Here is a 26,330-nt window from a genome sequence, read left to right on the forward strand (position 1 = left end):
TTTGCAATGACATGGATGGAACTAGAGGGTATTATGCTCAGTGAAATAAGTCAATGAGAGAAAGACAATGATCATATGATCTCACTCCTCTGTGGAATTTAAGAAATGAAACAAAGGAGCACAGGGGAAGGGAGGGAAAAATAAAACAAGGCAAAATCAGAGAGGGAGACAAACATAAGAGATTTTTTTTTTTAAGATTTTATTTATTGACAGAGAGAGAGACAGCGAGAGAGGGAACAAAACAGGGGGAGTGGGAGAGGGAGAAGCAGGCTTCCCGCCGAGCAGGGAGCCTGATGCAGGGCTCGATCCCAGGACCCTGGGATCACGGCCTGAGCCCAAGGCAGATACTTAATGACTCAGCCACCCAGGCACCCCCCGTAAGAGACTCTTAACTCTAGGGAACAAACTGAGGGTTGTTGGAGGGGAGGAGGATGGGGGGATGGGGTGACTGGGAAATTAAGGAGGGCACGTGATGGAAGAGCACTGGGTGTTACATGCAACTGATGAATCACTGACCTCTACCTCTGAAACTAGCAATATGCTATATGTTAATTAATTGCGTTTTTTTTTAATTTTATTTATTTATTGAGAGAGAGAGAGACAGCCAGAGAGAGAGGGAACACAAGCAGGGGGAGTGGGAGAGGAAGAAGCAGGCTCCCAGCTGAGGAGCCTGATGTGGGGCTCGATCCCAGGACTCCAGGATCACGCCCTGAGCCGAAGGCAGACGCTTAATGACTGAGCCACCCAGGCGCCCCTTGAGTTTGTTTTTTTTTAAAGATTTTACTTATTTGAGATAGAAAGAGTGAGAGAGAGCACAAGTGGTGGGGAGGGTCAGAGGGAGAGAGAAGCAGACTCCTTGCTGAGCAGGGAGCTGGACACACGATTCGATCCCAGGACCCTGGGATCATGACCTGAGCCAAAGGCAGATGCTGTACCCACTGAGCCGCCCAGTTGCCCCTAATTAATTGGATTGAATTTCAGTAAAATTAAATTAAATTTAAAAAACAAAAACAGGGGCGCCTGGGTGGTGCAGTCGTTAAGCATCTGCCTTCAGCTCAGGGCGTGATCCCAAAGTCCTGGGATCAAGCCCTGCGTCGGGCTCCCTGATCTGCTGGGAGGCTGCTTCTTCCTCTCCCACTCCCCCTGCTTGTGTTCCCTCTCTCGATGGCCGTCTCTCTGTCAAATAAATAAATAAAATCTTTAAAAAAACAAAACAAAACAAAAAAGAACAAAATAAAAATAATTTAACCTCAAAAAAAAAAAAAAACAACCCTAAAATTCCATAAACTAGAAAGATGAATTTGACCTAGACAAATGACCTTCTTTGTACATGGGGATCCTATCCCCCAAGTGCTTTGGATGAATGTATAGTGCGGAGTATGGCCCCATCAGGATGACCAGGGCCCCTACTGACTGAGCCCCTGGGGATGCTGCCAGAACCGGTGTGTGTGTGTGTGTGTGGTACAGTGGGGATGAAGCAGACTCTCAAGCTTGGCCTGGAAAATCCACGGGTTCACCAGGGTGACCACCAAGAGGGCAGTGCAGGCTGAGCCAGGGACTTAGGAAGGTCCTCCCTGACCTGCTCCAAGAAGCCAGGGTCCAGGCCCTTCCTGCTTCTGAGGGACTGGGGCCTTGAGTGGTGGCGCTGCCCCAGTGCAGGGAGACCTCTGCCCCCATTTCCACACCAGGGTTGAGCTGTTTTGGGTACATATCCCTCCCTCCAGGCCCCTGGGAATGTCTGCTCTGGAGCCGGGAACACAACAGCGCTTCCAGGAACCCTGGCTGGGGGTGGGAGGTGGGCCTCCCCCTCCTCCCAGCCAGTGTGGACAAGAAGCCCTGGCGTTTGCTGTGTAATCATTCTGGCGGGTGTCATGCTCCCACTCACATGGTGTCCTCTGACCACACAGGGCCCTTCACTTCAGGGTCCAAGGTCTGCCCATGGACTCTGGGTCCTCTCCTCTGGGGAGCCCTCTAGCTGAACCTGGAGCCATGTCCCCTCACCACCTTGTTCTTGGGCATCCACAACCCCGCCTTTTGCCCACCCCCACTCACACTTGCCCCTTGCAGCACAGGCTGCTGGGAATCTTGCAATGATGCTCACTTCTTCCTCCGGGCCCTTGTCCCACCCGCCAGAGGGTAACCGGAGGGTTCTTAGGCCTTCTTTCCCACATCCCATGCACACTCCTACCCTACAGCCCTTCTGCAGGTCTTGGCTCCCTACCTGAGGGAGGCCCTCCACCCCCCCAGCTGTCCCTTGTTATACCCACTCTTTGCTCTTTCCCTATAGGACTTGTCCACCCACGGCAGGTCCTTTTTCAGAGCTCAAGGCTGACACACAACGGGAGCACACCCCACAGCCCGTTGCAAACCTAGAACCTTCACAGAGGGTAGCAGAGCATCTACTGAGTGGGCTGGCCTTGGCGGGCAGAGGACCCAAGGCCCAGGATGGCGGCTGGAAGGACAGTGGAACTCTGCCTCCCGTCCCCGATTCCAGCCAGAGCTTGGCAGGAGGGGCATGGGCAGGCCTTCGTGGTCACATGGCCCAACATCATTACCTACTTCCACACCTACCCAGGCCATCAGATAGCTGGGGTAACCCAGAGCAGCTATGGGACTGAGTTGCTCAAAAATTAAAGCAGAGCTTGAACATGAACTGGACCCAACTCTGCAGGGAAACCTCGGGATCCCACGTGCATCAGGCACAACCACCACCTCTGTCTCCTTTTGTGTAACTGAACAATGCTTACCAAGTCTCAGGGCAGCTGCTGGCCTCCACCAGCAGAGCCGCCTCAGAACAGTGGAGACCGCCCACTGCTGCTTTTTAAGTTTTCCTGTGCGTCCCCCTGAAAGCTTCACTATGGGAAGTCCCCGGCAGTCCTCAGGAGCCAGGACTGTACCCAAGAAGGCTCATGTCCCCCCCTGAGCCTACTCAAGGCTCGGCCACACCCAAGATCCACAGGAGATGTCCCCCCTCCCAGGTACCCATTTCTGCACCAGATTCCCAGCTTTTTAGGCAGTTCCTCCTGCCTGGGAACTCCACCTCACCAGGAAAGGCTCTGGTTTCTCCTGGAATGAAGGCCCACCCACCCACTGTGGGTCCCCTACACCTGCCCTGTGCCAAGGCCACACTCTTACAAAACGTTCACAGACACTCCATAGATACATAAAAAGGGTTTTATTTGTCAGTGGGTGGGGGTCAGCAGGAACCTAATCGAACAAGCCGAATCCCATGTCGTCGTCTGACTCCTCCGACTCCTCCTTCTTCTCGTCTTTCTTTTCCTCTGCTGTGGAAAGAAAGGGGGCAGTGAACAAGGCCCGCAGTGCAAGCCACGCTCCCAGCGGACGCCCTTGCTCCAGCCTCCACTTACCTGCAGCGGGGGCAGCGCCAGCAGCAGGAGCTGCAGACCCTGGGGCGGCAGAGACGGCGACAGCCCCACCAGCAGGTACACTGGCCAGCTTGCCAATACCTACAGGAATCAGGGAAAATGAGACCAGAGCAGGTGCTCCGCCTGAAGGCTACCTCGGAGACAGTCTGCCTAACGTATGGAGGCCCATCGCCAAGTGCCAGAGTCACCAGCTCCTCCCCTGTTCTCCCAGACAGACGGCTCTGCCTGTGCCACATACATACACCCCAGCCCCCTCACATTCCCTATCTGGAAACTTGGCTTCTAGGAATCCCTCCCCAAAAGACTGGGCCACGGCACCCCACCATGTTTACAACCCGGCAGGGACTGAGTCTGCTAGCCAAGTCCAGGTCCTCATGAGTGAGCTCAGACAGGACTGTTTGCTGAACTCACCGAGCGCACAAGGACAGAATATTTACTTCCAAACAATTCCCATCAGCTCCAGTCTTGCCACCAAAAAACCAACTGCACAGCAAAGAGGGGCAGGGACCTGTGGTCATCCCCAGCAGCCCCAGTCTGTGCTCCCAAGCCCCTCACCGAGAGCACATGGTGAACCCTGTTTACAAAATTGGGGTTCCCCTCCAAGAATTCCAGCCCCCCTGCTGCCCCGACACTCGGACTGTCTAGAAGCGCCCCTGGCACAAGCCCACTGAAGCCTGCCCACTTCTCTGGGTGAGGCTTCTAGAGTGCTCTGGTCCACAAGCGAAACCTGGCAGGCCACAGGCTGACCAGCAGGGATTAGGATGGACCCTGACAACGAAAACCCCCTGCACACAATCTCACCCTGGGCGATGACGTCTTCAATGTTTTTTCCGTTCAGCTCACTGATGACCTAGAATAACCATAACCAGCAGTTACGGGAGACTCACTAACACGCCCTCTGCCTTAACTTCACCTTCTCCAACCGGGGTAGGGCTGGCCACAAGACAGCGCGGTGAGAAGACGCCCCAAAGCCTCCAGGCCCGCCCTGTCCGGCCCAGCAGTTACCACCCACACGTGGCTTCCCCAAGACTCGCTACAAGGGGAACCAGGGCACGTCTAAGACTCCCCGACACAAACAGCCAAGCACCTCGACTTAAATCCCACCACACGGGAGAATGTCACTAAGGTGCGCTTCTCTGCAAACAGTTCCTAGAAGTTTCCGGCGGCGCCGGAACTTCCCCGGAGCAGGCTGGAACTCCGCCTCACGCCCACCCGCCCTGGGGCTGCCTCGGACCCCCGCACACACGCGGACACATCCAACTCCGCTTTCCCCGGGCAGAGGCCCGCGCCGAGGACGCCGGAACCCAGCGGGGCGGCTACCTTGTTGAGCCGGTCGTCATCCGCCTCGATGCCTACGCTGTCCAGAATCTTCTTGATGTCCTTGGCACTGGGGGAGGCGTTGCCCCCGAGGGCGGCCAGCAGGTAGGAGGCGACGTAGCGCATCCTGAGGCGGGAGAGCACAGGCGGCCTTACCCGGAGGCCTCCCGCCCCGGCCTCGGCCCCGGGCGCGGCCGCGCGTGCTCAGGCCCGGCGCCTCCTGCCAAGCCCCGGCCCGCGCCTGCCCACCCGCCTCCCGCGGCCCCCCACGACCCCGCAGGCCAGCCTGCGCCCCGGCCTCGCCGCCCACTCACTCGGCGGCAGAGAAGCCTCACGCGTGCGACCTCGGCGGCGTCAGGGACGGAAAGGAAGGCGCCGGCGCGGGGGGCGGGGGTAATCCGCTACCCAGAAGCCCCCGGGACCCGCGCGCCGCGCCGTGCGGGCGCCTTCGAGTGACGTCACGCGGCGCCCAGGCCGCGGAGACAAGAGCCTTCGAGCCGCGCCGTCCGGCTGCCGCAGCCGGCGAACTCCAACTCCCAGGGTGCACTGCTGGCGGAAGTGCGGGCGCGCCGCCTGCGCGGGTGCACCGCCTGCGCGGGTGCACGTGGCCGGCCCTCCTCGCTCGCTGCCGAAGGGGGAGGGGGGACGGTGGGGTTCCCGGCTTCAGGGACTGTGGGCAGTGGTGAGCTGCGGAGCCCAGCGGCCTGGGCCTGGTGGCAGCTCCCTTGCGGGGCCGCGTGGGCTCCAAACTGAGCTCCGCGCCCACGCGGACGTCAGCACACGCCACACATTCTTGCTCGGTGCCTGGCGGCCTGCCGCAGGTTGGCCCCTGAGGGAGCAGGCCCGGCCCTGCTCCCCCGCAACAGAGGTTTCAGAGCGAGGACACACACAGTAAACTATCTGGGCGGTCCCGGGCCCACATACACGCGGAAGGGTTGAGCCGGCCCTACGATCGGGGGCGAGCAGCAGGCAGAAGGGTCGGACGCACAGGCCCCGCGGTGGCCGGACATGGGTCCAGGAGCAGAGCCAGCCCAGCCCGCGCGGGGTTGCCACTACCAGGCGAAACTGCGGGTGTAGGCATGGAGCACTGGTGTGTTCGTGCAGACCACACCGTTGCTGCGGGGGTCGCCGCTGTCGTGACCCCCATCTTACAGAGGAGGTGGGGCGCAGAGAGGGTTTCTGGCTCACGGTCTCACGCTTGGGGCAAAGTGGAAGCCCTCCTGGCTAGTGTGGGATGGTACTGCACTAGGCAGGGAAGTGTTGGGTTGTCCTGATTGAGCTTAGAGGTCATGTAACACGTCAGAGTTACCGTTTCAGCCGCACAATTCAGTGGCTTTGGGTGCTTTCCCACGACGCAGCCGTCCCCAGCCTCTATCTCCAGACTGCTTTCCATCTTCCCAAGTTGGATTCCATGCCCATTAAAGCACTCCCTATCCCTTCCTCTAGCCCGTGGTACCCACCATTTTAATTTTTGTCTCAACGTCATTTGACTACTCTGGGGCCTTATTACCCAGCAAGCATACAGTATTTACCCTTCAGGATCTGGCTTATTTAACAACGTTCTCGAGGTTCGTTCACACTGTGGCGTGTTATCAGAATTTCATTCCCTTTTAAAGCTGAGTAATAGTCTTGTGATTGTTTTGTTTTGTTTTGTTTTTAAGTCTTCTGGCAGCTACTTAGGAACCGAACGTGGGACAGAAGCTGGGGAAGATGGAGGCCTGACAGAACTGCCCATCCTGGTGGGAGGGGCGGGGGGAGCTGGAGGAAAGAGGGTGCACATGCATTGATTTGGGGCAGAGTGGGTGAATGAGGTCGGGTGGGCTCTCTTGAGAGTCAGACCCAGTTTGAAGTTCTTGGCTTTGGCACTTACCAGTTATGCGACCTCAGACTGTCAGAGCCTCCTTTCCCTATGAGATGCAGACAAAGATGGAAGGAGGCAACAGGTGGGGAAGCCCACTGCTGGGGCATTTGGGCCAAAGTGATTGCTGGTGAAGCAAGATCACAGGAGTTGGGACCAGGTCTCTAGAGGAGGCCCAGGAAGGCTTCCCGGAGACGGAGGCCCTTGAGGCTGGCCGGGGAATGGCACATTTAGTGCTCTGGCTTCTGGCAGAAGCTGGATGTGCGGCGGCAGCTGCGGTCAGCCCCAAAGCCCTCCTCCCTGCCGAGATTGCACTAGCTCACTTTAAATTCAACCCGGGGCCAGAACGCACCCCTCCAGAGCGGGGCGGGCCCGAGGGCCGGGAATCTCTGAAAGGGCGGGCTCCGCGGCGCGCGACGCGGGACTTCCCAGCAGGAGAGCCGGACTGGGACAGACCAACAGGAAGCCGAGTGCGGCTGGGCTGCCGGCTGCCGGTTGGGGTCCGCGGCCGCGTCTCCAGGGCTGTGGGCAGGCCAAGGGCAGGCGGGGCGGGAAGGGACCCTGAGGCCTTCGCCTGCGGCCCCAGCCCGGAGCAAGGGGCGTCCTGACTGGGCGGGACCCCGAGTCCCGGCCCGCTCGGGAACGCGCGCGCACCGGGGACGGCGCCCAGCTTCGAGCGCAGGTACGCCCAGGGCGCGGGCGGCCGGTGGGGATGGCGGGGTTGGGGGGCGCTCTCCCGGTCAGGACCGGCCCCCAAGCCGTCGGAGCCCCGAATGTGCAGACCACTGCCCTCCTCAGCAGGCCTAGGTGCGAACAGGAAGCATGAGAGAAACCTCCTCCAGCTGTCAGCATGTGGGGTCCCATCCCCAGGACCCAAGCCGCCCAGTGGCTCACACCCCAGCTCTCCCCGCGCCCCCATTCACTTCTCTGACACAGACGGTCAAAATCACCCCTCTCTTTGCCTGGGCCGCTGCCCCCACGTGGTAGATAAGAGTCCCCCTGGTTAAAGCTGGTGGGTGTGAAAGTTGGTGGTGGGGCTCCAGCCCAAACTCTTATCCCCAGAGAGGGTAGGAGGGGGGTGGACAGCCAGGATGACCTGACAGCTGGAGGAGTGTCTTGTTCAAATTTCCACAAGTGGGATGTGAAGCCTCATTTCTCCCTCCTCCCCCTCGCCAGGCTCCCCCGCACACAGGTCTCCCTGCCTGCCGCCCTCCTAGTCCGGGGGTTCTCCTTCCCCAGCCCTGTTTCAGCTGTGATCTGTTTAGCTGAGCTCTGAGTTCTGTGGATCAGCCAGCCTGCCTCAAATACTCCCCAGAGCCAGAATCCCCATGCCCCTGAGTAGGAGGAGGGCCCATGCCCACTCCTTCCCACTCCTCCCCCTGACTCTGCAGCCTCCCCGGGCCCTGCCTGAGCAGGCCTGTTTGGCAGGCTGGGACATGTCTGGCCCCGGAGGACAGCCGGGTGGGCGATGGCTGCAGAGGCGGAGGGGCTGGAGCCCGAGGCAGCTGCTGCTGAAGATGCTGCGGGAGATGCTGTCGGTGCTGTGGATGCGAAGCCCGGGGACCCCCCTCTCCTGGTTGGGAACCGGTTGAGGCTGGACCTGCACCCTGGGGGCTGCCACCGGCTGCTCCATCTGTGTGCCCAGCGGCCCCCTCAGCTGTTGGAAGTGGAGTTCTTGCAGCTGAGCGGCCACGAGGAGCCTCGGCTGCTAGAGGCCACCCTGGCCCAGGTGCCGTGCAGCCTGCAGAACCTTCGCTCCCTGGTCCTCAGAGGTGAGCCCCACCTGGCCCCAGCCCTGTCCCAGCCCTGCCCCCACAAGGCAAAGCTGGCTGAGCTCTGACTCCGGGATGCTGCTTCTGCCCAGTGGTCTCCCCGCAGACCCCCCAGTGTGGGTATTCTTCCTGGGCAGGTCATGGCTGATGGCTCTGTCAGCTGAGACAAGCCTGCAGTATCTGTCCCTGTCCTCCTGCATCTGCTGGTGTCTCCGTCTGTCCTTCTCTGGGTGGGGTTGGGGTAGAGGTCTGTGCCTCTGTGCTGAGCTGGGCCCTGGGATTCCGGCTCTGAGGGCCACACCTGCGTTCCCCCTTTCTAGGTGGACAACACTGGGACGTGCCGGGTGCCTGCCGCCGCCGGGGCTCCCTGACCACACTGCCCGCTGACCTGAGTGGCCTGGCCCGCTTGGCCCACCTAGATCTGAGCTTCAACAGCCTGGAGACACTGCCGGCCTGCATCCCACAGATGCGTGGCCTGAGCACCCTCCTGCTGTCTTACAACCGCCTCTCAGAGCTCCCTGAGGCCCTCGGAGCCCTTCCCTCCCTCACCTTCCTCTCTGTGACCCACAACTGCCTGCAAAGGCTTCCCGCAGCGCTGGGATCCCTGTCCACCCTGCAGCGCCTTGATCTCTCAGAGAACCTTCTGGATACCTTGCCCCCTGAGATTGGAGGCCTGGGCAGCCTCACGGAGCTCAGTCTGGCTTCCAACCGGCTGCAGGGCCTCCCCGCCTCCCTTGGTAAGTAGGAGTCGTGCCCCTCATGGCTCCCAGGCCTGACGGGGAGTGCCCTCCAGCTGCTGCCTGGTTTCCGCTCTCCTGTCCTCCACAGGGGCCTCTGCACACACAGACTTGGCCCACCTTGGAGCCTTCACTCCTCCTGGGGGGCCCTTGTTTGCCCTCCCTTCCCCGGCTTTCGAGGCTCCTTGCACAGACTTCCCAAGCTCCCTGAGTCTGTCCGTGAGGCAGAGACTGGAAAGGCTTCTCTGCTTGGCCCTAACATGAGTCTCCTGTCCTGGCCAGGGCTGGTGCGGCCCCGAGTGCTCCTCTGCGGGCCCTAAGCTGGCACTTGCCCGCAGTGGGGCTGCGGTCCTTGCGGTTTCTTGTTTTACACAGCAACCTCCTGACCTCAGTGCCCACCGGCCTGGCCCACCTCCCGCTGCTCGCCCGACTGGATCTGAGGGACAACCAGCTCCAGGACGTGCCCCCCGAGCTACTGGACGCCCCCTTTGTGCGCCTTCAGGGGAACCCCCTGGGCAAGGCTCTACCTGCCCCCCGCAGTTCCCCAGGTAGGCGTGTTGCTAGGAAGGGTCGGGCCACAGACGGGTTGGGATGCAGGTACCATAGGTGTCCTAACAGCTTGTCTGTGCCTCCACAGAGACGCCCGTGATCCCGGAAATGCCCCGACTGTTCCTGAACTCAGATTTGGACAGGTGTGTGTGTGTTGGGGGGGCTGAAGATGCATGTCTCTAGCCTGTCTTCCCGTCCATGATGAACACCGTGCTCACGGCCCAGGGGTCTTCTGGAGTTTCCCAGGAGTGCCCGATCCAGCCACACCCCTTCTGTTGTCTGACCTGATGCCCACCCTATCATGCAGCTTCCTTGTGACTCCCCAAGGCTGCTCAGTGACCCTGGCCTGTGGTGTCCGCCTGCGGTTCCCTGCTGGGGCCACCACTAGCCCTGTCAACATCCACTATCGACTATGGCTGCCGGAGCCACACCTCGTCCCCTTGGGTCCTCATGACTCCTTGCTCAGTGGTGTCCTGGAGCTGCAGCCCCATGGGGTGGCCTTCCGGCAGGCACGGCCTGGGCAAGTCGGGGGGGTGGGGAGGAGGGCTCAGGCATGGGCCCCAGTGCTCACACCACCCTTGCCTGGCAGGAAGTAGGTCTGTGGTTACTCTTTGTGCCCCCCCGGGACTGGCGTTGCCGGGAGGTGGTGGTCAGGACCCTGAGTGATGACAGCTGGAGTGACCTGGAGACTCACCTGGAAGAAGAGGCACCCAAGGTGAGAGCCACCCAGGCCTTCGTGGGAAGGAGTACTAGGGAGTGGCTCCCCCCAGACCCTGGTCACCCCTGTCTGCCCTGCCTGGTGGCTCTGCCCTGACACCCCTCTGACCCTGTTCCCTCTGACCCCACCTCCCACGCCCAGCGGCTCTGGGCTCAGTGCCAGGTGCCCCACTTCTCGTGGTTCCTCGTGGTTTCACGTCCTGTGTCCAACGTCTGCCTGGTGCCACCAGAAGGGACATTGCTGTGGTCCTCAGGACATCCTGGGGTCAAGGTCACATTCCCCCCTGGGGCCACCGACGAGCCTCGTCACGTCCGCATGCAGGTGCGGGCAGGGCAGCCACTGTGGGTGGCAGGTGGCGGGTGGAGCCTCAGTGCAAAGGTGGGTGTTCCAGGCACCCCATTTGCCCCAGGTGGTGCACGTGGCCAGCAGAGAGCTTCGAGCCCTGCTGGAGGAGCCTGAGGCAGCGGCCAGCCCCCTGCTGTGCCTCTCCCAGAGCGGCCCCCCAAGCTTCCTCCGGCCTGTCACCGTGCAGCTGCCTCTGCCCCCCGGTGTCACAGGTGAGAGGTGGCCAGGTGGCATAGCTGAACTCCTGGGCACTGGGTGGAGGGGGCTGTGCTCAGCAGGGGAGCCCCTGCCAGGGACGCCTCAGCCTGTGGCCCCCTCATGTCCCCAGGCCTGAGTCTGGATCGCTCTCGTCTTCACCTGCTGTACTGGACCCCACCTGAAGCGGCCTGGGATGACATCACAGCTCAGGTGGCACTGGAGTTCACCCACCTGTATGCTCGCTTCCAGGTCACACACTTCTCCTGGTCAGTGCCCCCCGCCCCGCCCCTCAGTCCCCTCCCCACAGTGGTCTGTGCAGCCCCCGCTCATCGCCAGCCCTCCCAGGTACTGGCTCTGGTACACCACCAAGACGTGCGTGGAGGGCCTGGCTCGGAAGGCCTGGGAGCGCCTGCGGCTGCACAGGGTCAACCTCATTGCCCTGCAGAGGCGCCGGGACCCCGAGCAGGTCCTGCTGCAGTGCCTGCCCCGCAACAAGGTGGGTGCCGAGTCCGGAGGCCGGGAGGGCCGAGTCGGAAGGGCAGGGGGCCTGCGGGGGGCCACGGGCACTGGGCTCGGAGCCAGTGGGTGCCCGCCCCCCAGGTGGACGCCGCCCTGCAGAGGCTGCTGGACCGCTACCGGGGCCCTGAGCCATCCGACACGGTGGAGATGTTCGAGGGCGAAGAATTCTTTGCTGCCTTCGAGAGGGGTATTGCCGTGGATGCTGGTATGCCCCCCGCCCCGCCCCTAGAGGGGACGCTGGGGTCCGCTCCCCGAGCTCCCTGCTGAGCCCATCCCGCCCCCAGACCGCCCAGACTGCGTGCAGGGCAGGATCTGCTTCGTGTTTTACTCACACTTGAAGAACGTGAAGGAAGTGTATGTGACCACCACCCTGGACCGGCACGCTCAGGCTGTGAGGGGCCAGGTGGGTCAGCGGGCTGGGGTGCCCCAGGCTGCCCGGGCAGAGGCAGGACACTGAAGCCCCCTCATCCCCTCGCTAGGTGTCCTTCTACCGGGGAGCGGTGCCCGGGACGGTGCCTGAGGAGGCAGAAGCTGCCCGGCAGAGGAGGACCGGCGCCGGCTCCCTGTGGATGGCCACGCTGCCCATCAAGCTGCCGGTGTGGCCCGGGGTGGGGGACAGTGTGTGTGAAGGGGACGGGGCGGCACAGAAGCCCGGGGGTGGTCAGGGGGCAGAGGGCAGGGCTCACCGCACCCCTTCCTCCTTACAGAGACTGCGGGGGTCCCAGGGGCCAGAGCAGGGGCAGGGGACTAGCGTCTCCCTGGCGCCTCTGAACCTGGGTGACGCTGAGACTGGCTTCCTGACCCAGAGCAACCTGCTGAACGTGGCCGGGCGTCTGGGCCCTGACTGGCCAGCCGTGGCCCTTCACCTGGGCATGCCCTACCGTGAGCTGCAGCGCATCCGACATGAGTTCCGGTGAGTTCCTTTGGGCACCCTGATGCTGGCTCCAGGCCAGCCTCAGGCCCAGGTCCTGGCTGCTAGGGGAGCCTTCCCTGAGGCTGGGTGAAGTTCCGTCCAGGGTGGGTGGGGACAGGGCAAACAGGCAGGAAAGAGAGGGTCTAGCCACACGTCACCGAGGGAGCAGGGAATCCACCCGAGGAGGGTAAGCAGAACCTTGGGTGTGATGGCTGGGCCTCTCTGTCACCATTCTCCTTCTCCCCGCCAGGGACGACCTGGACGGCCAGATCCGGCATATGCTCTTCTCCTGGGCTGAGCGCCAGGCTGGCCAGCCGGGGGCTGTGGGGCTCCTAGTGCAGGCCCTGGAGCAGAGCGACCGACTGGATATAGCTGAAGAGGTGAGGGCTGTCTTGGAGCTCGGCCGCCAAAAGTACAAGGACAGCATCCAGCGCATGAGCCTGGCCCCCAGGGACCTCACCCCACCTGAGCCTTCAGCATCACAGTCCCCAGAGTCTGCCCAGGCCTAGACCCCACTGACTTCGGGCTGGCCCTGATGTACCCTGGCCAGTGGTCAGAGACCCCATTTTCAAGCCTGCCTGGCGTATGGGGACAGTGACCTCCCATATGTAACAAATATGCACTGTTGTGCCTGCTTCTCAGAGCTCAGTTTATTTGCTGGGTGAAGGAGTGGGCAGAAAGCAAGGGGTGGCCTGGGATCAAAGGCCTGGGCCCTGCTGGGAGGGGACCTTGGGTAAAGACTTCGCTACCTGCCCCATGTACCCGGGAGGGCGAGGCGCTCCAGCTACAAAGTAACGGTGCTGCACCAACGGATACAAAGTCACCGTGCGCGGGATTGTGCAGCAAGTGGCTGGGCAGGTGCTCGGCCAGAGCCATCCCCTCCAAGCGCCCACGGTGCGGCCAGGGACCGCTCCTGCCCTAGAACACCCTCTTCCCGGCATTCCCTGCCACCCGTTGGCCCGCCGGGGCTAATCCCTGGGTCCCTGGCCCATGCAGGACCGTGAGGCCCAGAGGCCAAAGAAGGGTCTTTTGGGGACCCGCGGCTGGGGCCAGGCCGGCGCAGTGGCCGCGGCGACCGGGAGGGGGAGCCGGAGCCCGCTTGCCGAGGGCCGGGGGCAGGGGGCGGAGCGCGCGCGCCTCCGCGCATTAGGAGCAGCCGGGCGCGCGGCACGGCGGGGAGGCGAGCGCGGCGGCGGCGGCGGCGGCGGCGGCGGCGGAGCGCGCGGTGAGTGGCTGCCCGGCCTCTCCCTTCCGCTGCGCCCACCCGACTGCTGCCCGGCTGCGGGGGCCAGGGGCGCCGAGGCGGCCGGGGGAGGTGACAGCTGCCCCGACGAGGCGGCTCCGGGGGGTCCCGGGCCGGCGGATGCTCCGACCAGCTGCCGCCCGGGTGTGGGAGGCCGTGCTCGACCCCGGGCGGTGCCGGGCGCGCTCCCCGCGCACACGTGTCCCCACGGGGTGGGAAGCTGGGCCAGAGCCCCAGAAGCGGAGGCCGGGCCGCGGGGGGCGCACACGTGGGGCCCCGCCTGACTTGTGTGGACACGTGCGTGGCTGTAGTCGCCACCGCCTGGCGGGGGCAGCGTGACCGTCTGGGCCCCGTCTGGACCCCCTCCAAGAGGGACAAGGGGCCTGAGCCGGCCTCCGAGCTGGAGCCCGCAACCTCCACCCCAAGCCTCCTTTGTTCGTGGGTTGGGGCCCCTCCGACAGCATAGAAAGCGCCCCCCCCCCGTCCCTAGGGGGAAGGGATGCGGGGAGATTGAATGGGCAGCCAGCGGCCAGTGCCGGACTCTGATCTTCACCCCCACCGCCTTCCGTGAGGGTGGGGGAGGGGGAGCCCAGCGGCTTCATTTGTGGGAGATTTTACCCCTGGGAGGGTCTGGAAGTAGACGCATCATCCTGTGGTGATCTCTGTGGGCAGCGCTGTCCACTGCCTACCTTCGTCCTGAGTTTACTTGGCTGCAGAAGTGGAGACGGGAGGACAGTGAAGGCTAACAGCCCTGGGCCTCAGGCCTGGCCGGGGTTGCTGGGCTTCTGTGGCAACATGGGGTGCACAGGGAGGTCCTTCCACAGATGTCGCTGGGGTGGGAACCACAGAGCGAGGACCAACAAAGGGGGGTTCTGCGTCCAGCGGAACCCTTGCCAGTCTCCCCAGGCAGAGCCCCTTGATTCTCACTGCTGTCTGGCCAGGACCCACTTCCCTGCTCCATCCTGCAGCCTCAAGCATGTAGTGTGAGACCCCAGACTGTCTCCTCAGGCTTGGTGTCCCCGGGCCTGCCTCTCTTCCTGGCACAGCTGCTCTCCTCTTCACTTTAGACGCTCTGTCTGACTTCTGGGACCCCCATCACCCAGTGTCCCTTACCCCAGGTGGGAGGTGGGGTCTGGTGATGCTGGAGGTGGCAGGGTTCACTCAGTCCCCCAGAGGCAGGGGTGGGTCTCAGGAGACTGCAGAGACTGTAGACCCTGCCCCTGACAGCCTGGGGCTGCAGCGAGCTGGCTGTAGCCAGTCTACACCAGGAGGTGTGTGGGGTGGGGGTGGGGAGGGAAAGGTCAGGTTGAAGTTCAGGGGTCAGACTTTTATCTGCAGGCTAGGGCATGGGGAAGCAGGTGCTGGGGACGGAGGCCCTGGGGTGTGTGTCTGGGGCCCCTTGGCGGGTCAGAGAGCTCTGGGAGTGCCCATTCCCGTGCCCTCTGGACCTGCCAGCTGAACAGTCCTGTGGGTAGCAGCCCGAGGCCTCTTGAGACCTAGCCACCCCTTCCCTGGCCTTTTTTTTTTTTTTTTTAAGACTTCATTTATTAGAGAGTGTGTGCGCAGGAGCAAGGGGGAGGGGAGAGGGAGAAGCAGGCTCCCAGTGGAGCAGGGAGCCCAATGCGGGGCTCCATCCCAGGACCCTGGGATCGTGACCTGAGCCGAAGGCCGATGCTTAACCATCTGAGCTCCCCTGTCCCAGCCCTGGATTTTTAATAGACGTGTGTCTTCCTCTGCCCTAGAGTGAGGTTTCCATGAAATGTGTCTTCACCCAACAGACACACAGGTCTCACGAACAGGAGTGGGCACAGACCCATCTCTACCCCCACGGGACCAGATTGTCCACAGAGGCCCACAGGGTGCCTGGGCACAGAGAGCGCCCCATCCTCTGGGTCCCGGAGCCCTAGACAGATCCAGCCTGCAGGCTGCAGACAGGAACCCACGGGGCAGCCGGGGTCGTGGTGGCCATGGGCCGGGGTTCCTGTGGGCGGCTGGCCAGGCTTTGCCCCGTGGGCTGATCAAGTGTCCGAGGCTGGGCCCTGCCCCTCAGAAGCTGTCACACCCCCTCCCATCCCTTCTCCTGCAGCGGCTGAGAGCCTCAACGCGCCCAAAGTGAAAGAGAAAGTCGCCCCCCCAAGGCCGGCCCCGCCCCGCCTGGCGGCCAATCCCGGCAACGGGCACCTCCCTCAGCCACTGGGTCTCCTCCGTGGGCCGTGAGCCGTGCGGGCTGTAGTCCTGGAGGTGCACCTCACGGTGAGCGGGACTGGGGGCTGCGGGGTGGTGGGGCTGGAGGGGCAGGGGACACAGGGACAGATGGCCCAGGAAAGCTGAGGTAAAGGTCACCGGTCCTCAGAGGGACCAGGGGTGCGAGCCAGCCTTGTGACCGTGGGCGGCAGTGCTGTGGGTGAGAGCCTGTGACAGCTGGCCTCTGAGGGGGCCCAGGGAAGAGGCAGCGGGGAAGGCTCCAGGACTCTGGGAGGCCCCCGACAGGAGGCTCCGGAGGCTCTGCCACTGGCTCTGGCTCCCCTGCCCTGTCTCTAGTGAGAGGGGCCCTGTCTCCCCCAACCCCTAGGGCGGATGGGGGAACTAAACACAGGGAGCCTCAGTTGTCCCCTTCCCAGCTGCCCCGTACCCCGTGCCCCAGACACCTCCGAAGCTTCCAGAGGATCTGGTCTGTGCGTGTGTGTGCCTGTCTGGGAGTGAGGTTCCTGGAAAGGGTGGATAGGAGAGTGGGTGCAGGGCTGGGTGTGGGTGAGCAGGGCGCTTCTCCAAGGGGAGGGGCTGTCTGGGGTCCATGGGAGTGGGGGCTGTACCTGGCGTGGCAGCATCTACCTGGGTGGCTGTGAGCTGAGCCCAGGTTGTGGGGGGCCCCTCAGCACCTCCAGCCTCCATCCTGGAGGGGGCGGGCGTCAGCTGCAGCTGCCCAAGGATGAGGGGGTCACCGCAGTCCAGGGTTGAGATGCCTGGCTGGCAGATTCACTCCCCAGAGGCGCCTGGCCCTTTAAAGGCAGATTGCGCTCCTGTGCCGGCTCGGTGTGCACGTGAGTGTGTGAGCGTGAGCGAGGCCAGCTGGGAAGACGCGCCGGGCGGGGGCGGGGGCGCCTTGAGGGGAAACAGGATGGCCCTAGGGATGGGAGGGGGGTTTTGAGGGGAAGCTTATTTCTCTGGTGCGCCTCTGAGTGGTGTGTCCCTCCCTCCGCTGATTCCCAGAGCCTGTTCTAGAACAGAAGCCGTGGTTTTGAAAGTCCCTGGAGAGTGGAGAGCCGCCCCTTCCCCCTCTGTCCACCCGCACTCCGCCGCCGCTGCTCGCTCCGTCCTCCACTGGCTGGCGTCCAGCTGTCCGGCTCCTACCTGGGTGCACTCAGTTAAATGGCTGATAAGCAGATCAGGTCAGAACGCAGCCCTGCCTTTGGTCTTGGCCCCACCCCGCCCCGTGTGTCGTGCTGACCGATGGCCGAGGAGGCCACTCCTGACACTCCCTCTGCTCACACAGTCTGCCAGCCAAGCTCATCAATGGCGGCATCGCTGGGCTGATCGGGGTCACCTGTGTGTTCCCCATCGACCTGGCCAAGACGCGGCTGCAGAACCAGCAGAATGGCCAGCGCGTGTACACCAGCATGTGAGCGTGCGGGGCGGGGCGGGGGCCACGGGAGGCGGGGGCCACGGGAGGCGGGGGCAGGGTGAGGCTCAGACTCATAAGCCCGGCTCCTGCGTCCCCCACCTTGTTTGACAAGAGGGGAAGCTGAGGTCGGGGCTAGGATTGGAGCCGTGACTGGCCCCCAGCTCACCCCCGCCTCCTGCAGGTCCGACTGCCTCATCAAGACCATCCGCTCAGAGGGCTACTTCGGCATGTACCGCGGTGAGGCTGGGGGTGGGGCAGGTGTGGGTGGCACCCTCCTGCACCTGGGGGGAGGCAGGTGGCAAAGCCAGGCAGGGCAGCCCTCTTGGGCCTGGTGTGTAAGTGTGGACGTGGCCCGTGGGACCTGAGTGCTGGGCGAGTGACACAGGGTGGGCTGTCTGGGAAGGGGCAGTTCTCAGCGGTCCTCCCAGCGCATCGGCCCCATCCCCCACCTGCTGCCACTGCCGGCAGGCACGACAGGACACTGTGTCTTCACTGTGGTGGCTGCAGCCTTCTCCCCTGTCTTCCAGGGCAGGTGGGACTCCATCTGTGCTGGGAGACCGGAGGCGGGCAGGGACACCACTGCAAAGCCGCTTAGGAGACAATCCCCAAGACTGGCTTTGCCCAGACACTGTGCGGAGGGACCCGCCACTGCCTCCCCCGGCCCTAGCTCACCACCGGCCTGTGTCCTCCACCCAGTGCCCCGCCCCTGCCGTGCGAGCCCTTCTGTCCTCCAGGGGAGGTATTCCTCAGGGAGGCCAGAATGGGTAGACCATGCAGGGAGGGTGAGCGGAGCTCTTGGAGGAGCCACTGCCCCGTCCCTGCCTGGTCCTGCCCTGCCTGGTCCTGCCCTGCCTGGCACCAGTGTGGGTGAGGGGACAGGAGGGGGAGCCAAGGAGCGACTGGGGTGGGTCTCTGCCAGCTGGGAGGCTGCTGCTGGCTGAGAGCCTCCCCAACCCAGGCCACTGACCTGCCTGTGCTCCCCGCTGTGCCCCACAGGAGCCGCTGTGAACCTGACTCTTGTCACCCCAGAGAAGGCCATCAAGCTGGCCGCCAACGACTTCTTCCGATACCAGCTCTCCAAGGACGGGTGAGGGGCTGCGGGCCAAGGTTGTGAGGGGGCGGGGTCCGTGCCTCCAGACAGAGGACAAAAGCTCTGCCCCTCACCTCCTCCCTCTCGTCCTCCCTGCCTCCTGCACAGGGAAGGAAGCAGATGCTGAGTCAGTGGCGCTTCGGCCCCAGCGGTCCTGGCCCCCAGCCACCTGCACCAGCCCTTGTAGGGTGGGATTTGCAGGGGGCACCGACCAGCTTTCCCCTGTCAGGGGATGGGGCTGAGAGGGTAGCCCTTTGGGTACTTGAGACACCTACCTTCTCCACTGCTGTTTGCTTGAGAATGGCCCTTCCACCTTTCCCAGGCCCTGCTTGTGGGGCCCTCTGTCTGTTGGGCTCGGTGCCCATTGCTGGAGGGCCTGCAGGGGTACCGGAGGCTGGCATGTGCTGTACCCCTGCAGGGCTGCGTCCGCCTCTGCCACTCCCATTCCCCTGCACGCTCAGGGCAGTGGGCGGCCCCCAGGGCAGCAGAGGCTTCTGCATCTGCACCACGGCCCGTACCCCTTCTCCACAGGCAGAAGCTGACCCTGGTTAAGGAGATGCTGGCGGGCTGTGGGGCTGGCACCTGCCAGGTGATCGTGACCACGCCCATGGAAATGCTGAAGATCCAGCTTCAGGACGCAGGCCGCATTGGTGAGGGTGTGGGGGGAGGGGCAACAGCTGGGTGGGGGCAACAGCTGGAGCCCCATCCCCTGCCCCGTGGGAGGCAGTAGGAGGGGGAGCCAGCAGGCCCATCTCTTCTCTCCCCAGCTGCCCAGAAGAAGATACTGGATGCCCAGGCCCAGCTGTCAGCCCAAGGGGGCGCCCAGCCCTCCGTGGAGGCTCCAGCTGCCCCCCGGCCCACAGCCACCCAGCTGACCCGGGACCTGCTTCGGAGCCGGGGCATCGCTGGCCTCTACAAGGGACTGGGGGCCACACTGCTCAGGTGGGAGGGAGGGTGAGGGTGGGAGGAGGGAGGCCTGGCCACTGTGCACCTCTGGGTCACCAGGGTCCCTTCCTCCCCCCACAGGGACGTCCCCTTCTCCATTGTCTACTTCCCCCTCTTTGCCAACCTGAACCAGCTGGGCCGTCCGGCATCCGGGGAGAAGTCTCCTTTCTACGTGTCGTTTCTGGCTGGCTGTGTGGCCGGGAGCGCGGCCGCCGTGGCCGTCAACCCCTGTGATGGTCAGTGCCTGGACTAGGTCCTGCAGGGGTGGGGGTGGAGGTGGGCTGGGCCTGCGCTGACCTGCACTCCCCCCTGCAGTGGTGAAGACAAGACTCCAGTCACTACAGCGCGGCGTGAACGAGGACACCTACACGGGGTTCCTGGACTGTGCCAGGTGGGAAGGCCCTAGGGGCGGGGCGGGGGCGGACCGCAGGCCGGTGGGGCCCTGACCACCCTCTCCCCGCAGGAAGATCCTGAGGCACGAGGGCCCCTCAGCCTTCCTGAAGGGCGCCTACTGTCGTGCCCTGGTCATCGCCCCGCTGTTCGGCATTGCTCAAGTGGTCTACTTCCTGGGCATCGCAGAGACGCTGCTGGACCTGCTGCAGCGACCCCAGCCCTGAGCCTGGAGGCCGCCCACGCCCTCCAGCCAATTGGGACCAGAGTGGGGCCGGAGCCAGGTGGCCCGCCCAGGACCGAGCGGGAGAAAGTCTCTCCCCAGCCTTCCCACGTGGATGGGGGGAAGCAGAGGAAGGGGTGCAGGGTCCACATGGGTGGTGCACACAGGGGCCCCTGAGGGGTCCTGCCTGCACCCCCACTGGGACCAATGTCTTATTTATGTAGAAAACGCAGAAATCTTTACATTCCTGGAGCCAGCCCCCGCCACAGCTCCGCCCCGGCCTGAGTACCCCAGGAACAGAGCTGGTCTCTGGGCTGGGCCCCCCAGGCCTGGGCTAGGCAGGCGGGACCCTACCCTCCAGTCTACCAGCTCTCGTCCCCGAGGCTTGGCCCCTAGTCCACAAAGGGGACCCCGCACAAACCTATTTATTAACTTGCTGAGTACAAGTGCTCTGTCCCTCCCTGTGTCCATCCGTCCAGCCTCTCCCTGCCGCTGCCCTTCTTGCCTTGGCCAGGACTCCACTTTGTCCCCCAGCTAGCCTTGTGGGAGGATTGGGGTCTCCTGCCCCCCCATTTTGAGCCAGGAGTCCCAGGCGGGGGTCACATGGAGTTCTGACTCCCAGGGCAAGCCCCCCATTCCAATGTGGGACCCAGCATCCCTCCTGGTGGGCCTCTCTACCCCCACCCCAGGCTGGGGGCCCATAGCGTGTGAGGTCTGTGTGCATGTGCAAATGTTCTGGGGAGCAGGTTGTGTCCACCAGCGCTCCACTGGCCTGGCCCCTCAGAGATGGGGCTGGGGGTGGGGGGTGGGGCTGCTGGCCTTACCCACATGGCCAGGTAATGTGTGTGTGTTTGTGCTGTGTGCACCCTAGGCTCCCCTCTGACCCCATTCAGGAATGTATTTTCCCAGCCTGGTTCTTGCTGCACCTCAGCGGACCCCTCTTCTGAGACCCCCTCCAACCCTGGGTCCAGGATTGGCCAGTGGGGAGGGCAGACATGAGGACCAGTATGGAGCCTGGGGGTGTCTGCTCCCTCAGTCCTCCCAGGGCCCACCCTACTTTCTGGGCCTTTGCATAAGGCCGCTGACCACACTGTAAGCTCTGCCCTCCCGAACCGCCCTCCCTCATTGATGTTGTGAATTGAGGCAGGCCTGCCCGCCCCGCCCCCCCCCAGGCCACGTGATTGTGTTGGTGATCGACCCCCGATGTGCCGGTGCTGTGTACCCCCACCTGGTCTCCCTCCTCGGAGGCCCCTTCCCGGTGACACTACCTGGGGCTCAGGCCTGGGCCCCCCAGTTCACGGTTGTTCCTGGGAGCTGCCCTCTCCCACCACATCTGAACCTTGGAAGCTGCTGCTGCTGCTTACAGAATTATATTTTTTGTTTTGAAGAGTTTTAAGAAGTTGTAACTTTTTGTGTCTTGTCCTGTGAGAAGATAAATAAATATTCTAAGTAGACACCTTCTCTCTGAAATCTGTTAGGGCAGGGCGGGGCGGGGGCGAGGGTAGCCTCTCATTTTGCAACCGGCTGCCCCTGCGGACCTCCCTCGGCCCACCCACCCGCTGGCCGACACAGGGCCCGGGAGGAGGGCCCCCTGCCGCCCGCACTGGCTGGTTTGGGGGCGCGGGAAGGGCAGCCCCCTTTCTTCCCTGACTGCAAGCCGTCCTTGGGATCAAAAGGGGAGCTTGGGCTTGGGGGCCCCAGACTGCCCCACCAGCCGGGGGCGCCGGGGTGGCCAAGAGGGGGCGGCGCTGGGGTGATGTGGCCACGCCTCCGCGGCTGGCGGCGCCGAGAACAGTGCATTGTGGGAAACTCCCAGTCCCCGCAGCCGCAGCCGCAGCCGCCGCCCGCCCTGGTCCCGCGGAGAGCGCGCAGCGCCGAGGTGGGAGCGCCGGGAGCAGCAGCGTAAGACAACGGGGACTACGGGGCCTGGGGCCCGGGGTGTGACGGGGCGGCCGCGCGGGGCGAGTGGGCGGCTCCCGCCTTGAAGGTCACTGGGGGCGCATGCCGGGCCCCTCGCTCTCTCCAGCCCAGCGGCTCCTGGGAGGGGGAGGGGGCACCGGCTGACGTCATTGTGAACCAAAAATAACAGGGGGTGGGGGGGCGGGGAGGAGACCACCTGCCCTTTGCAAACTTGACGCCCAGCAGCGGGGTGCCCATCCAGAGCACTAGGGGTTGAGGGGCTGCTGGGACTCCCTGGGAAGCAGGGCAGCAGCTGGGCTGCTCACTGGGACACCCCCATTATGCTGTGACCTACAGGTGACCTTCAGGTGTGGTTAGTGTGCCTGGCCTGGGTGGAAAACCTGGGCCGCAGCTTCCCCCATGGGCTCCCTCCCCCTGTGGGGAAGGGCGGGGGGGGGGGGTTCTAATCCTCTCGGAGGAGAGGCAGTCAGGTGGTGTCTAGGTGTTCAGGGAGAGATGGCTCAGGCCCAGCCCAGTAAACCCAGTACTCGCCAACTCAGACATTGAGGATCTGGGCCAGGCTTTTCCCATAGTCTGGAGCCCCCATCCTCTGCCCTGGCCCAGGTTTGAGGATGCTGAGGCTGATGGACATGGCATGTGTCCACCCCAGGCTCACACCAGGGACACCCTCCCCACCCCTTGCCCGAGAGGCAGGCACAGCCCCAGACTCAGGAAGGACTCCCTGTCCTTGAACTGGAGCAGGAGAAGCTGGTCTTGGGGGTGGGTACCGGCAGCTGGGGAGGGGCAGGTGGCTTGCCGGGAGGCACAGGGCCTGTCACTGCCTGCCTGACTGGCTTCTCCAGCCTCCCAGGGAAACACCTCAGGTGTGCTGTACCCCCGTTCTGGCAGCCTTGGGCCCATTCCCCCCCACTGGCACCAGAGAGCACAGACTCTGGGTTCCTGCCTTGCCCTCCTCTCCACTTGGACCCAGTCCTCCCAGGAAGGTGCACAGTTGCTTCTGCCCAGGCACACCATAGCTGCCACGCCCTCCAGTGACCACACATCCTCCTGAGGACTGGGTGGGCTCTCACTTCCCCATCAGGGCCTCCCTACCCCGGGCCAGATGGAAATAGCACGTGTATGGGCAGGACCATGTTGCGGATGGCTGGTCTCATCCTGCACCCCCAGCCTGTTCAGGGCCAGCGGGCTCTGCGTGTGTGGTTGGAGGGGCTTCTCAGGGAGTGGGGGGGGGGGCAGATGGAGATCAGGCCCTGGAAGCAGAACATCCTGAGTGGGGTCTCCTGGGGGGAGGGGTGATCCAGAGAACTGGGCAGGGTCTCCATGGGGACAAGACGGGAGGGGGCTGAACAGGAGAGCTGAGTCTCTTGCCACAGCCTGATTGTGTCTTTCTCCAGGCCTAGATAATGCCCAGGGGTGAGCTGTCCTGAGCCGCTGAGTTCCAGCTACCTGTCTGTTCACGCACACCCCACGTAGCCTGCCAGCACCGCCCACCATGGAGTCCAGGGGGAAGGCGACCAGCAGCCCCAAGCCTGACACCAAGGCTCCACAGGCCGCTGCTGAGGCCAGAGCCCCGCCAGCTGCAGATGGGAAAGCCCCCTCAGCTAAGCCTGGGAAGAAGGAGGCCCAAGCAGAGAAGCAAGAGCCTCCGGCGGCCCCCACACCACCAACTGCCAAGAAGACCCCGGCCAAGGCAGACCCTACCCTTCTCAATAACCACAGCAACCTGAAGCCGGCCCCTGCAGCACCCGGCAGCTCCGATGCCACCCCCGAGCCCAAGGGCCCTGGGGATGGGGCTGAGGAGGATGAAGCCCCCAGCGGGGGTCCAGGGGGCCGTGGCCCTTGCCCCTTTGAGAACTTGACCCCCCTGCTGGTGGCTGGGGGTGTGGCCGTGGCAGCCGTAGCCCTAATTCTTGGTGTGGCCTTCCTGGCCCGGAAAAAATGATGGCTGGTGCCCAGGTGGGGGCACAGCCACTTCCTGTACAGATCTCAGGAGCCTAGTGCATGCCGAGCTCACACACAGCTATCTATACACCCGTACACGCGTACCATATAGACATGTAAACCCCCACACACGCAGAGGGACAGACACGGACAGGGCCCCCAAGCTCCCTCGCTGGCCCCCGGCACATCCCCCTCCCAGGCTCCAGGGTTTACTGAGCAGCACAGGACAGAGCTCCCACGTGGGGCAGAGGTCTCGGCCAGGGCCACGATACCGGGGGGCAGCGGGAGGAGTGGATCTCGAGTGTGGCCCTCTTGCCTACGGGCAGGCGTGTTCACCGTGGGCACGCTCGCGTGTGCCAGCCGGTCCCGAGAGGCCTCCGTGATCCCGTGCGCTTCCTGGCAGCAGAGTCCGGACGACTCCCCAGGGTTGGGCAGGGGTCCGGGATGGGCTCCAGCGAGGGCCCAGCCCATGTGGGGACATTAAAGGGTATGGCTGTCTCACTCGCCCCATGTCTGCTCTTTCTTTGTAGCTGGGCAGGGCCTGGGCAGTGGGCTGACCCGAACCAAGCTGTGGCAGTGCTTCCATGCCACCTCTGTCCACCGCCTGCACCCTGGCTGGGTGGACAGAGCCCACAGGCCGCTCTGGGGGGGCTTCCACCATTCGCCTTCCAGGGGAGCCGCTGAGGCTGGGGCCACCTCACTTCCTGCCCTGACTCTTCCTCGTCCTGCAGCAATTGTCCTTGGGGCAGCTGAGAGCCTGGCAGGGAGGCCGGGGATGGGGGGATGTCGAGGATCTGCCCGGTGGCTACGCTCGCCTCACCCCTGTAGACCGCCCCTCCCACCTCACCCAGTGTCCTTTGATTCTAACAAGCGTATAAATGCAATAACACAGGTAGAGTAGAGCTGCTCGGTGGGTGACCATCGCCCACGTCCACCACCCTGTTGTGCCTGGAGGGCGACTGTGCTCTGCGGTCCCTCCTCAGCACATCGGATCCCAGCGTGGCCCGTGGCACGATGGCAGTGGGCGGGCTCTGGAGGGTGGCCATGGGCACTGTGGGCACGGACACGCCCTGGCCTGGCCAGCCAACCGCTGGAACCCTGGGCCTGAGTGGAGGCTAAGTCTGAAATAAACTCTGTTGTCTAATGGCTGGGCTGGTGTCCTCACCTACCTGGGGCGGGGAAAGGCAAGGGCTTCCCATGGGGGTGTGGGGGTGGTCACATAGCCACACCACCAGGCTTTCCAAGGAGGAATAGGGAGCTTCAGCTGCCACCACCCCCCACCTCCCGCCACCCCCATGCTTTGATCCTGGGCCCTGCCCCATCCCAGACAGCCAGACCCCAGAGGGACTCTCACCACCTGGGCTGCCAGCCACAGTGCACAGGGCAGGGCTGGGACTGGAGCAGTAAGGACATGGGAGGGGGAAGGAGGACCTCGCTCTGACGTCTGAGGCCAGGGGGTAAGTCTTTCTCCACCCCTGTCTGCAGTGTGGGGCACAGAGGAGACTGGAACGATGGGCTTTCCTCCTCTTCCCGCCCCACTGCCCACAGCTCCCTGAGCCCACTCTGGCCAGATGACCCAACTGGTTGGGCCTGCCTGCCCCCTCCCAGCTGTGGGCAAGGCTGTAGGGGCAGGGTCTGGGAGAGCAAGACCCTGCTGGGTCCAGAAGCCCTCCTGTGGGCTTTGTCACTCTGGGCCCCTCCTGCCCCCAGCCTCTCGGAGCTGACGTGTTGGGGGCACGCCCTTCCCTTCTTTTCCTGGTACCCACCCTCCCAGGGTGGCACGCCCAGTCCCTGTACCCACATAGCAGGCCCAGGCAAGTCCGGAGAACTTCCTTCAAGTGAAACATCCAAAACAGTCCCGTCACCCTCGCCCAGACACGCCCCTCCTCCGAGTCCTGGAGCCTCCTCCCGACCCCTGCCCACCCCCCCCCACCCCGTTCCTCAAAGTCCTTGAGCCACCTGGCCAGAGCGTGCCACACGGGGCGGGGCGCTGTGGAGGAAGGCAGAAACAGCCCCCAGGTCCAGCCTCTGGCCCCCCTGCCCCGCAGGTGCCAGGGCTGCTGTCCGAGCACGTCGGGCCGCTTGCCCCCTTTGGCTGTGCGGTCCCCTCTCCCACTCTCTCCGTTCTGCGGCTTGCACCTTAAAAACAAACCCCTCTGATAGTTTGGAGAATGTTTTCAGTGAGCAGAGGCGCCCGTGAGGATGAGTCCTGTCATCTTCAACCAGAAGTCCCCAGCTTGGCCCCTCGATGCGGGTATTCCGCCCCATGTGGCCCCTTGTGTTCATCGATTCACAGGACGCTGGGCTTGTTTCCAAACAGAGCGGTGGTGAAGATCCTTGTAACGCCCGTTGTATCTTCTGCTTTATTGTGGTAAAATACACATAACGTGAGGTTTACCATCTTAGCCACCAAGTGCACAGCTCTGGCACCAAGCACGTTCATGCTGTGCAGCCGTCCCCACCGTCCGTCTCCAGAACTTTCCAACTTCCCAAATGGAAACTGTCCCCGTGAGACACCGACCCCCGTTCCTCCCCCGGCCCCAGCGCCCACCGTCCACTCTCTGTCCCTGTGAATCTGGAGACCCTAGGGACCTCGTGTGGGTGAATCCTGCAGTATTTGTCCCTTTGTGTCTGGCCTGTTTCA

At 63.6% G+C, this 26,330-nt stretch overlaps 4 protein-coding genes and 1 non-coding gene across 11 annotated transcripts; 3 read left to right on the forward strand and 2 right to left on the reverse strand.

The window, feature by feature from the left end:
• Positions 1-3,160: 3,160 nt before the first annotated feature.
• On the reverse strand, positions 3,161-5,239 carry RPLP2 (ribosomal protein lateral stalk subunit P2). The gene is made up of 5 exons (XM_045770739.2): positions 5,018-5,239; positions 4,707-4,830; positions 4,188-4,236; positions 3,369-3,467; positions 3,161-3,284 (listed from the first exon to the last, which is right to left on the reverse strand). The coding sequence occupies exons 2-5, from the start codon at positions 4,827-4,829 to the stop codon at positions 3,208-3,210; spliced, it is 348 nt and encodes a 115-aa protein (XP_045626695.1). The 5' UTR covers position 4,830; positions 5,018-5,239; the 3' UTR covers positions 3,161-3,207.
• On the reverse strand, positions 4,022-4,155 carry LOC123775550 (small nucleolar RNA SNORA52). Its single transcript, XR_006775096.1, has one exon. It is a non-coding gene; the product is annotated as a small nucleolar RNA SNORA52 (small nucleolar RNA).
• A 33-nt stretch (positions 5,240-5,272) lies between the features above and the next one.
• PIDD1 (p53-induced death domain protein 1) lies at positions 5,273-12,955 on the forward strand. 4 transcript variants are annotated; one of them, XM_045770740.2, is made up of 16 exons: positions 5,273-7,243; positions 7,990-8,333; positions 8,654-9,070; positions 9,409-9,618; positions 9,708-9,762; positions 9,927-10,128; positions 10,209-10,334; positions 10,479-10,658; positions 10,747-10,894; positions 11,011-11,146; positions 11,226-11,376; positions 11,481-11,604; positions 11,684-11,802; positions 11,879-11,995; positions 12,107-12,312; positions 12,563-12,955. In XM_045770740.2, exons 2-16 carry the CDS (start codon positions 8,030-8,032, stop codon positions 12,819-12,821), a joined length of 2,754 nt encoding a protein of 917 aa, XP_045626696.2. In that variant the 5' UTR covers positions 5,273-7,243; positions 7,990-8,029; the 3' UTR covers positions 12,822-12,955. The 4 variants fall into 4 exon arrangements, with proteins under 4 accessions (XP_045626696.2, XP_045626700.2, XP_087711301.1 ...); XM_045770744.2 differs by having other exon boundaries at positions 11,499-11,604; XM_087855175.1 differs by having other exon boundaries at positions 7,953-8,333; positions 11,011-11,604.
• A 521-nt stretch (positions 12,956-13,476) lies between these two features.
• On the forward strand, positions 13,477-21,279 carry SLC25A22 (solute carrier family 25 member 22). Of its 4 annotated transcripts, none has more exons than XM_045770751.2 (12): positions 13,477-13,537; positions 15,642-15,808; positions 16,766-16,944; positions 17,049-17,174; positions 17,359-17,414; positions 17,710-17,916; positions 18,174-18,264; positions 18,799-18,917; positions 19,035-19,209; positions 19,294-19,448; positions 19,528-19,603; positions 19,676-21,279. In XM_045770751.2, the coding sequence occupies exons 3-12, from the start codon at positions 16,925-16,927 to the stop codon at positions 19,827-19,829; spliced, it is 1,179 nt and encodes a 392-aa protein (XP_045626707.2). In that variant the 5' UTR covers positions 13,477-13,537; positions 15,642-15,808; positions 16,766-16,924; the 3' UTR covers positions 19,830-21,279. The 4 variants fall into 4 exon arrangements, with proteins under 4 accessions (XP_045626707.2, XP_045626708.2, XP_045626709.2 ...); XM_045770752.2 differs by having other exon boundaries at positions 16,778-16,944; XM_045770753.2 differs by having other exon boundaries at positions 16,783-16,944.
• Positions 21,280-21,631: 352 nt separating this feature from the next.
• Positions 21,632-24,187, forward strand: CEND1 (cell cycle exit and neuronal differentiation 1). The gene is made up of 2 exons (XM_045770813.2): positions 21,632-21,727; positions 23,140-24,187. Exon 2 carries the CDS (start codon positions 23,238-23,240, stop codon positions 23,685-23,687), a length of 450 nt encoding a protein of 149 aa, XP_045626769.1. The 5' UTR covers positions 21,632-21,727; positions 23,140-23,237; the 3' UTR covers positions 23,688-24,187.
• The last annotated feature ends 2,143 nt before the right edge of the window (positions 24,188-26,330 follow it).

Source organism: Ursus americanus, chromosome 24 (assembly GCF_024610735.1).
Source record: "Ursus americanus isolate L20-20 chromosome 24, mUrsAme1.1.p, whole genome shotgun sequence".
Taxonomy (NCBI): Eukaryota; Metazoa; Chordata; class Mammalia; order Carnivora; family Ursidae; genus Ursus; species Ursus americanus.